Genomic DNA, 11,944 nt, shown 5'->3' on the forward strand with positions numbered 1-11,944 from the left:
TCGTCTGAATTAATTGAATTGCCTATCTTTCGATTTGTTTATCTCATCTCCTATTCTGACAATCACTAGCTCGTAGTTAGATAATATTTGTATCCATCTATGTCCATTTCTTCATTGGTGATCATTGTTGACGCATGGTCAAGTCGTTCACTAGTGATATAGCAAAAGTTCTATCTCTACTCATCCTTTTATGGTTTAATTATTACTAACTTTTTAGTTTATTCTTAAATTTCAAGTTCAGTTTCTACTCAAGCATGAGCACTAAAAATGTCATTAAACTTCACATATAAAATGCACTAATTAATTGAATAATTAATTTTGTGTTGACAATAATCGTAAGATGTACTATGTCCTCCAATCAGGACATGGAATTTAAATATCAACATTAACCTTTATTACGTTATCCAATTGTTTGATTTAACAATTTGATAAGAAAAGGATTGATAAACAATGTTAATAAATGCCTGCAAGTAGCTGCCATGTTCCAATACATTGACAAATAGTTTTTGTTTACCAATTTCTTTCACGCATCAACAACAAAAAATAAAATAAAATAAAATAAAAAAATTCATCTGATCTAAGTCAAATAAGTACTAAATAGAGAAGGCTCGACCCTAAGCTTGAGGCTTTCGATTAAATTTATTTAGTTCAAAAATTTATCATATATAATCACCGAAAGTTATCGAATTTGTTCAGAAGTCTTTATCATCTATTATAATCGATGAAGTTTAAAAGTCTCAATCTTGATGTGGTAAAGAACTGAAAATCACATATACAAACAAATGTGAAAATGTATTCCTTAAATCACAAATGATAGAAATACGGAGGGAGAAATGTGTAAAAAAGAATTTGAAGGAAAAACTAGCGTCATGAGAAAAAATAAAGAACCCAAAATCATAAATTGCGTCGGTCAGCACTCCGCCACTCACGGAGAAAGGACACGTGGCAACTGGACAAAAGAGGGGACCAAGCAATCACGCGCGAGGAGTCCACCAATTAAATCTTGCCACGTAAAAATTAAGCATTGTGGGGACCACGGATGGTGTGATGTATGGTGTGTGGTCCCACTTATCTTTGGTATGTGGGTCGACAATCTGCCCAAATGGTGCACCAGCACCACAGGGGAAAATATGGTCCCCTACCTATAACGTTTGTGCAAAATTTTCATGGTCCCCTACTAATTTTGTTGCACTAGGCTAGGCTGGGCGGCGTAACGGTGCCGTCAGCACCGCCACGGCCCCCCACCGGGAGCTTTAGCTTTAATTACCAACCTGGAGAAATCCAAATACTTCGTGCTTGAGTTATAACCTTTCATGTATTTTCTTGTGCTAGACATACTTGGTAACTTGGGGCATTTTATAATGATCGATTTGTTTGGGAAAATGTATGTTAAGAAAGGAGAAAAAGCTTATGAAGAAATGGGTGGTTGCGCTTTTAAATAAGGGCTAAATTGTTTTTAATGTTTATTGGTTTTGTTTCAAAAATGTAATCGTTTCTTCTAAATTAGGTAAAGATCAAAGTTCACCTGTAAATATAACAGAGGGAACCATAAAATCGTTAACATGTCGAATTGAATTTTTTTCGAAATTATTAGTTCGAGTCCACGTGAATTACGTTCCGACCGTTCAATATCGAATAGAAAGTCTAGAAATAATTTGATTTAAGTTTTGATAGTTAAAAACAACTTAAACCTAATCGAACTAGTTTTCTTGATTACTTACTTTATCTAAGTAATATTATTTATTGATCATTGTACTTCTAAGTACTCATTTAGAGCATTACTTGGAAGATATAGGCACTTCGGGTCAGTCCTATTGGTTCCTCATTTTCCTATGGTCAAGTGGTTCGGTTAGCCTTTTTTGAAGAAAAAGAACTTAGATGATGACAATGAACCTAGTTACAACACATTTATTTGCGAATTGGCTGCCATCGACTCTTTAGGATATATTCATTTATTTATGACAATATTTTTCTTGTTTAAAGTTCAAATTTTATAGTAGAACCTTGTCTTAATTTATTAATTTAAGTTTGTATTAAAGAAATATATTAGTACTGCACCGTTTATAGTACTTATTTGGTAGGGATTTTGTTAATTGATTTTTTGACCGTTCGAAATAAAGTGGGTCCTACCTGTAAGAGAAGAATTCAAAAATAACTACTGAAATAATGAAATAACGGTCAAAAAATTGATTTTAATTGGGTTTTAAACTGTACCAAACATGCTCATAGTCAGAAGGTTTCAATTTAAATGTTATGGTGAAATTTCACCCAATATATCTATTTTGAAACCAAACTAAGCTGTAAAAAATTGTTTTGTTTGGTTTGGGTCAAAAATTTACCAAATTGTTCTAAATATTTGATTTGAAAATAATTTAAAATTCGTCCAAATTAAATCATGTTACCTCTACCCGTAAACATGGAACGTGATTTATGCAAAAATCAACTTGACATTGTCATAGAATTTCACCTCTTACACGATNTTGACCGGAAAACAAAATTCAGGACCAGGATTTATTGACGGTAACATCATAAACGAGCAAGTGATGTTCATCTTTTAAATACGGTTTGTGAATCCCTTCCAAACAGGGATTAAAATCAAATTTTAGTAGATTTTGATTAAAGGTGGTGGAATGTGTAATTAAAAAGTTGTGGAACTTTTATGAGTTTAAAATTAATTGTCGACTTTGACTCAAATTAAAATCTGAATTTCAATCCCTACCAAACAAGGATTAATGAAGTCTAAAACTTACACATGGTTGTTCCTAGCGCTTCCAAGGTATATATATATGTATCATTATGTCCATAATAACACAAATATGGAAAGGCTAAACATGATGGTACTCATTCAATAATAAAACGTGAACTACAAAGAAATTACACGAGCAGTACCAACAATAGTCCTTGAGAAAAAAATAAATATTTTATGCAAAAAACTGTAAATTACTAATGTACAAACACACATTAAATTCATGGAGCAACCTAGGACTGTAACTAACTAGGATTGCTCCAAAAGAAAGCCACGGCATGAAGTAATACACACAAAATAACATAAATCACGCTGTTCCATTTACTCTTACATGGAATGGTGGCCCTCGACAGAAGATAGGCTCATCGGATGAAGTAGTTCTAGCTCGAGCTCTAAGAACTTCATTGGCATCATCAATTACGGCAGCAGCCAACATCGTGTACTCCCCAGGTATCAGAAAGTAGAGAGAAAATGAATGCTTAATTTCTTGAAGGGGAGGAACTTTCATGGAAATACCACTCAAAACGCCTAAAAGATACCAGTGACAAGCATAATAGTCATTAATCAACTATTAAGGATGTTGTTATGCAAAAATCGAAGTAATATCTATATAAAAACTATTATGTCCTTTATCCTATTTAGCCTCCGCGTTTGACAAAATTTATAAATAGTCAAACTTAATTTTCAACCACACATTGCAATGGACCCACCAAGTACTATCCACCACTCATTTCCATCTATTTATAAATTAAAAAGTTCATAAATTCTTTCCAAAAAGAGACTAATTCTTTTATGGCAACGTCTGCTACTGATCAATAATTAAACCAATTCCCATAATAAGACTTAAAAGAAAATATATTGAAACGGTAAACCATTTATAGAAGAGTAATGTCATTCATAGTCAACGACTGCAGTACTCATCCGATGTGGTAACTTGTTATTTAAATTATTAATTTCTTGTGACTTTGAATCAAATAACAAACTAATGACTCAAATAACAAGCTGCTACGTAAAATGACAAATGTAGTCGCTAGCTATGAATGGCATTACTCTTTATAGAAACTAGAAACCACAAATATATTTATAGAAACAAGTAGATAAAAGAAAATGTTGTTGAAGAATACCTTCCCAAAAGACAGTAGCCTTGTCGCCCTCAATGCAGTTCTCACCAGCTACATCTCTGCATGCGATACTAAGACTTATTCGGACCATTTCCTTGGTATTATTACGCACTAATACTTCCATAGGTGTCATGTCATGTGCAACTATGGAACCTCCAGATAAAGGAGAGTTTTCTTGCACATCAGAATTGTTCAGTGAATCAAGTTCCTTGGTGTGGTCAACACAATTTTTAGCTAGCCTAAAGCCAAATGTTAGCGGATCAGGCAGCAGCACATCCATCACAGAAGTTTGAAGGGCAGCCTGTATTGCATCCTTGATATTTAATTCTCCTGAGCTGTTACGTCCAGATTGCCACCTGACCTTAATTCGAGAAATTAGATTCTTGATGGATGCATTGGGCTCAGCCATAGAATTCCTTTCTGAGAAGCTTGAACTTCGACCACTGCTAGTTCCATTCATTTGGGAACCCTTGACAAGGAAGGAGCCATCGAGGACAGGTAATTTAAAATGTTCCAATGGTATTAGTACTCTAGCAGTGTAATCTCTATCTATCCTTGTTTTAGGATAACTAAATTCCCCACAATGAAAATCAGAAGGGCTTTTATTGTTATTGGAGTTCTCCACGTCCACAGATACACTAGTCTCAAATACATTGTCAGTTGGATTAGATAACTCCAGTTCAAGGAAGCGAAGCCCCCAACTTCCCCTGTAAGGATCAATTTTCACGAAACTATCAGTCTGTTTTTCCAAACCATCAGCTTCTTCTACATCACCACTCTCTACTTGTACAAGTTTGGGATAAGTTCCACCAACATGAGCTGGAATTTCCATTGATAGCAAACGAGCCTTCACAAAAGACAAGCCCTGCAAGACACATATGTTTAAAGGAATAACCAGCCGTCTACCAGGTGGTGGAGCAGACTCATTTCCTTCCAGATCTCCAGAATCAGTCAGCGGACCTAAGAAAACAAATTGACTATTACAAGCAAGTCTATCAAAAATCAAGATAGTGTCTGAATTGGAAAATCATCAGACAAAAACTTTGTAATATTATTATAAGCATATTAATGAAACTGCAAGAAATTTAATCTGGACAATTTTCAATAGAAAATATCAGCTCAATGGCATGTCTTTGGTAATTCTACTCATGCTGAGCAATGCTACTTAGCTTTAACTATGCATAGTGTTCAAGAATGACATAATTCTAACAACAGTGAAGTAATTATTTTACATTTCTCATTGCTAACGCAGCATCCAATGCAAACAACAGAAACTAATGGACTTCAGTGTCATTACTCGTTTCCAAAAGCTAATAAATTCCCTTTAAACAAATGTCCAAAACATAAAGTAATAGTGGATAATTGATTCAATTAATCAAATGTCATCTCATAAAAGTCAACAAAATTTAAGGCTGGCTTTAAACCTCTGTGGAAGCAAAGTGTGAGATATACCAATTACCAACAGATGAACCAATGACCTTCCACAAACCCTCAAATAATACCTGCATAGTGTAGCAACAACATTGGGCTGATCCCATCTTTGACTTGTTTCCCCGTGCTTCCAGAAAGGCTTCTTCCTGCAGCAGTATCTGGATCCAACAATCCAAGCTGCCAGGCTTTTAAGGTTACAGGTATTGTCACTTCCCCACCAGGTTTCAAAGGGAGGGCAGATTTCAAAGTTTCATAAGCAATTGATATAACAGAGTCTTGGTTTTTCCCTGACAGTGATACGTGGGCCTGTTCAACTGGAACTGTACCAGCATTGGCCAAACGTATCCATACATCACGAATCTCACCTTCATACAATATGATGGCACCATCACCACCGACAACATGTGATACTAACAATGGCAGTGGTGGTACCACAGATACAGCAGGAAAAGATACATTTTTTAACTTCACAGAACCACAGCTACGGAAAGGGTCAGAAAGCACAAGCCCTTGAGCTGCCCCAATGAGCAGATTTTCTACATCCTTGAAAAAATGTTCAGAAATAACGCCAAAACAATGGACAATGCATCCAGGAATAGAAATTGGACCCTCTTTGGTTGGAATTCCTGATAAAGTGATCACTTTCGAAGAATTGGGCAGAAGATTGACAGTGATAGGAAAAGCATCAAAATTTCCAGAATGCACCGACAGATATATACTATCAACCATCAATTCGAAACCACAGGGATTTGCCAATTCCACTAAGACTTGGACTGGTTCACCAACAACCCAGATCAGCTCCTGCTTACTGCTATGATTTGACTCCCCTTTGCTGAATGGTGTATAAATGAAAGGTCCTGAAGGAGCAGCTCCTGCCCACCAGTCCTCTCTTGCAGTGTTGCGTTTAACAATATCCATTTGTGAGCAGTGCAGAGGAAATGAATGCAACCTGAAATAGTCAACAAGAAGAAATAGAAAAATAAATACTTCTCATTTAAACTTGAACAAGAATATTTAATCATTATGAATCGAGGAACTCTTGGATGAAGTATTACAAGCTAAGCCAAAATGGTCTATTTTAGAAACCAGGTTCTGCAAAATAGTATTATGCATTCCCAACAGATAACCCCCCAAAAAGAAGCAGAAGCATAACTATAGAAGACTATCTTCAAAACGTGGGAAAAGCTACCTGAGTTCTGAGCAAAATGAGAAAAACCTTATAGAGTGACGAGTATGAAAGAACGGACATGTACATCATGTTTATGTTGGTCTTTGAATTAATATGTTTTTATATCTTTGTAAATACATATTTGTGATTTTACATGTCCGTATAAATGAAAGTATGGAGGTTAGTATTTGTGTTTGTATGTGTCAACACACGAGTCTATGCACATTCATGGTAAATACCTTATGAAGGGTAAAGCAGGATCAGCTGAGCGAGTTCCCAAAGGAAGCCTCTCAGATGAATTTGTAAGTGCACTGGCCAGACCATTTTGCCCAGCCGGTGTAATTAGAGGATAATAAGACCTAAGTAATCGTGCTGCTGCACTCCAAGCAGCAAGAGGATCCCCAGCACGGACAGCAGACAGAAGTATTTCTCTCAGTACTACCATCTGCAGGGTGCTCCATTGAGATTCAAATAGAGAGACTATTGAGTGGTGATGCATCTTCCCTCCATCAGCATGAGTTGGTCCAGCATCCTTTTGTAGAAGTAAAAGAAAAATATTAGTTAGAAATATGGAAATGGTATTTGGACATATCAGAAGAGCTACTATAAGCAAATGCTATCTCAGTCAGGTTTTACATAACCCAAAAACTCCTAGAAAGCCGACATCCTAAACCTTAACAAATATTCCCTAGAAAGGAAAAAATTAAACCACAAACAACTGCAACAAAGTCAAAAGCCAGACGGTGGTAACGGAACCATGTCATGGTTGGATGAAGCCATCATAATAATACCATATAGTTCTAAAAATTCCAAAAGCGAACTCTGCACAATTGTAAATATGTAAATATAAAAAAGTCTTCAAACTCACATTAGATATATTATGTTCAATGGATGCTCTACTTTGAACACGATATGCTTTTGTAGTCATTGCCAACACTTGCATGGCACTGATAGCGGCAAATTTGTTATCTTGCTGCAAATACAACTGAGCAACCTGCCTTGAGAAAAAAGCAGCTTTTCGATGATAGCCCAGGGCACCAAAGAGTCGTGCTATTTCTACATACAATATCAGTCTGTCACTGGCATCAATCAAAGATTTTGCTCCATCCGCCGCAGCTGTTAACAACTCCACAACCTCCTTAGAAAGCTCCCGCCTGAGAAAAACAACGTTGTGAATGTGCTACGCAAGAATTTAGAGCTTGTTTGGGATAGATTTTTTTAAAATCATTTTCAACCACACATTCTATGGGAGTCATAATTTTTCCCTACTTTTTAACCATTCATTCTCCAAAAAATCACTTTATACTTGGAAAAATCTCCCCCAAACAAACTCTTAGAGACATACTTCATATTTCCACATAGAACAATTCTCCAATGTACATTGAAAATCAAACCCAAACTTAGACATGAGCATTTTATATTTATATAGACAAAAAGCTAAGACAGTACCTGCAAAGGAATCTAGCCAATTTTAATGTTGCCTCGAGTTCAAAACTTAATGGTGAAACCCTGAACACAGATAATAAATAATAAGTAACATGAATATGAGAACTGAATGCATGATAACAACTGATGCCGGGAATCTAAAATTTCAGGATGAAAAAGTTATGTAAGGGAAAACGCAATTGGAGTACACATGAATTACTAATCCAAAAATAAGAAAAAACAAAGAAACCAAGGGAAAATGTCCTCATTAACATATGTATTTAAAAACAAAGTAAAATTCAAATTACCCACAATTCCCCGTCCCTAAATCCCAGCTTGCTGGTTACATTATCATCATTAGTTAAGAGAAACCGAATGTTCTGATTCCCTGATTTCTTGTTTCTTTTTCCTCCCATCATGCTCATCCCAGCACAATCTTTACATGTTAATCAAATAATCTAATCTCATCATGAAATAACGTGAAGTAGAGCCTATTTAGCAACTCAATTCATGCATCAAGTATCTCATATGGAGTTTTCAGAGTTGGTGAAATTTCTTATTGATGTCTCAACTCGTACACTTGCACTAGACTTTCCGCGAACCCTATTCCTTGAAAACCAGCAAAGAATCGGTAAGTCTTTTTCAGTTCTGAACTATTAATTGATCTGGTAAAAGTTCTTCAATGTTGCTATACTGCTGAGGCTATTTGTTGGAACGTATGTTGAAGTTAACATGAACAGTATCAAATAAACTTTTATAGGAATATATTTCTCAAAATCTATTTCAGCTTTCAGAATATTATCTTATAGATCTTGCACTTCCCAAGTGGATTTATTGAAATCACCCCATACAATTTGATTGTCTTCAGCTTATACAGCTAGCAAGATTTTGGCATAACGGTGATGAATAAAAAACCAAGCTAATCATGTTTATTTTAGTTATTTATTACATCTATCATATTAATTGCCTGGCTGATTGTGTTTGATAGGAAACACAAGGCAATTGGGTTTGATAGGAAACCCAAGTTCAATTGGATGCTATAATCAACATTTTCAGAGAGGTACTCATGTTTAACTTCTTACAGTTACACTAATTAATCGAAGGTTGTAAATCAATACGTGTCTATATTCGTCCAAGCACTATTATACGTGTCCATGTAGAGCCAGGCCAATATAACTAAATATAACACAATTGTTCAATTATGAACAGTAAGAATCGAGATTGATACCTTTGAGCATTGTCTTGGATAAATGATTTTCTGTAATGCACAATTACACTGTTGTAGCGATACTTGACCTCTTCCTCTATAACTGGATCCTTCAGACACATACGATCTATCTAATTATGAACAATAACAACTAGTTGATAACCATATCTCAGATGAAAAGGACAAAAAAAATGATTCAAGAGAAAACAGGTGTTGATCACAACTGCAATAGTCTTCTGAACATAGAACAGGAACCAAAGATTTCAAGGTGTTCAAAATTACCAATCTCTCTCCACACATTGTTCACGCAAAATAGCATGCAAGATCTATACACTTTAAGAAAATATTGTACTTGAAGTATCTTATATATACATTGCAGCATTGGCAACAGTAGTTAAAACTGTTATTTTGATGCAGAAATTGATTACAATAACTTCACAATTAATATTGAACAATATGATATAAGGTTTAGTCCATTGTTATATAATAAAACTAAAATGCACATCAAAGCCGTGTAAAAGCAACATTTTATATTTGTCTGTTCACCAGAGAATAAAACAGGAAGGTAGAATGACAAACACGTGGCTACATGCTATTTAATTGTCTACAATAGCAATATTTTGTTATATGTTTATCTATCAAAAGACAATCCATGTAATTCGTCCACAGAACTGCAAATGAACTGATGGGTTAGTTTTCATGGACTTGCCAAAAGTGTGGAAGAAGGTTATTCACACACACATGCAGAGAAAGGCAAAAACAATGTAGCCTTAAGTGCTCGTGGGATCAAAAACCTTGCACTGCATTCTAGAAATAAAAAATACATTTGTCTAATAGAATCTCTCAGAAAATTTGAGCTGGTCTTGCATCATGCTTACCAGCAAGGCACAAACACTGCCTTCCATTGCCCCCGCATGCCAGAAGAAGTCCCCAGTCAATCTAGCAAGTTCCAACGCAGTAGAATAATGGGCATTGGCATCAACAGGGGATCCAGCCAACAGACAATAATCTCCTATGGTTTTCTGTGCACGGCCCAAACGCCGCTTTTTTGCCTTGATCACCTGTGAATTTTGTCTATTAGAATAAGGAACTGTGTTTCAGTTACCTGAATTTTAGCGGGAAATGAAACATTGATAGAAGTGAAATTGTAAAAGGAATATACAAATAAAAACTCTTATGACACCTAAAATATAAACCTCCTCTGAGCTGAGACTGGCTTGAGAATCTAGAGGCGTCTTCAAAATAGTTCCACCAGATTCTGCTTGAAGAACCCATTTCTCAAATTCCATCAACAAGGAGGCAGCAATATCTTGCACCATTGTTTGTAAGTGGAATTCTTGAGTTTGACGATCTGCTGGAGGAAATAATACTATGTTACTCCCCTTGTGACTCTCATCTTCCAACTGCAATACAACAAAATTACGTTAATTGAGCCATGCTAGCACTCAAGAGGCCACGAGTCCATTTAACTCCCAAATCCCAATATAAGGAAAAATCACTTTTGTTCAACCGTTATCATCAAAAGAATTTATGAGTAATGGCAACTGATGCTAACTGAACGTATGAATACCAATAAAAAACCGTCTTTTTGCCGCCAAAGTTATATGAGTTTGTTAAGTAGTAGTAGATCGAACCTGGGAATCGCCAGGGCAGAAGGCGAAGCAGCGTTGGACGAGTGAGGAAGAGTAACCCTTGCAAGCATTGGAAAATTGTAGGGCAACGGATCCGAGATCGGGAGATGAAGGGCAGTGGCAGATGCCGATAACAGCAAGGATCTTGCGGTTGGATTGGAAGTCCTCCCACGGTGAGGGAGGAGATCCTCCGAGTATAAATTTGAAACGGAGGCTTCCGGAATCCCAAGGCTGGTGTGCAAACGGCGATTTCTGGTGCTCTGTGTAGAAAGAGCTAATCGAGGAGAGGGACACCGTTTGGTGGCGGTTAAGCATGGAGGCGTAATCGCCGAACAGAGACGTCGGGATCGTGCCGATCGGGAGCACCGCCGCTCGGATCATGCTGCTTGTCTCTATGCTCACGTCGGGCTCCATTTCCAGATTCAGAGTTTCCGAGTGCGCGTGACTGAGGGAGAGCGAAGTTGCAAAGTTTATTGTTGGGAAAAAGCGCAGTGCTTCTAACACGATTTTCAAATACTAAACACGACTTGTAATTTGGGAGAGAGAAGTTGCAAAGTTTATTGTTGGGAAAAAGCGCAGTGCTTCTAACACGATTTTCAAATACTAAACACGACTTGTAATTTGCATTAATGTATCAATGACAAGTTCGAGTTCAATTGCTATTCATAAATCGCAACGAAAATATTTCTATAGTAACTATATCTATAATAATAATAATTACAATGTTGTAACATAATAAATAAATATTTCTAATTATTTAGTACTATAATCATGCTTAAACATATCTTTATGCCATGATTTTTTGTAACTTTCATTGAAATCTATCGATATGGGTCCACAATTATGATAAAATTATAATTTATATTTGACTCTCTAATATTTCTTTCATGTTTTTTTTATCGGCACGATAATTTTATTCTAATTATTATTTTTTTAAGAGGGGAAAAAAATGTACATCGACCAATTCACCTTATTGAGAATTCAATCTCCAACAACCCTTTTATTTATTCTATTTTCGAGATCTAAAAGATAGTCTTCTAATGGTGTAATGGGCCTAGTCTTAAATCATACGAAATCTTGCCTACCTATTGAGTAACAAATCAAAAGACAATTTTCTTTGGAAAGAAGGAAACGTTCCTTTAGAGAATAGGGTTGCAGACATTTTAATCTATCTTCCAGACACAAGAAAATTATTCTGAAAAGATGGGGGACGCT

General features: G+C 36.0%; 1 protein-coding gene across 3 annotated transcripts; it reads right to left on the reverse strand.

Annotated features, from left to right (window-relative positions):
• Positions 1-2,817: 2,817 nt before the first annotated feature.
• LOC111407436 (trafficking protein particle complex II-specific subunit 120 homolog) lies at positions 2,818-11,190 on the reverse strand. Of its 3 annotated transcripts, none has more exons than XM_023036904.1 (10): positions 10,733-11,190; positions 10,295-10,501; positions 9,977-10,159; positions 9,120-9,208; positions 7,916-7,975; positions 7,335-7,620; positions 6,706-7,001; positions 5,370-6,247; positions 3,871-4,827; positions 2,818-3,274 (listed from the first exon to the last, which is right to left on the reverse strand). In XM_023036904.1, exons 1-10 carry the CDS (start codon positions 11,141-11,143, stop codon positions 3,054-3,056), a joined length of 3,588 nt encoding a protein of 1,195 aa, XP_022892672.1. In that variant the 5' UTR covers positions 11,144-11,190; the 3' UTR covers positions 2,818-3,053. The 3 variants fall into 3 exon arrangements, with proteins under 3 accessions (XP_022892672.1, XP_022892671.1, XP_022892670.1); XM_023036903.1 differs by having other exon boundaries at positions 6,706-6,998; positions 9,120-9,229; XM_023036902.1 differs by having other exon boundaries at positions 9,120-9,229.
• Positions 11,191-11,944: the final 754 nt, after the last annotated feature.

This window comes from Olea europaea, chromosome 13, assembly GCF_002742605.1.
Source record: "Olea europaea var. sylvestris chromosome 13, O_europaea_v1, whole genome shotgun sequence".
Lineage (NCBI taxonomy): Eukaryota > Viridiplantae > Streptophyta > Magnoliopsida > Lamiales > Oleaceae > Olea > Olea europaea.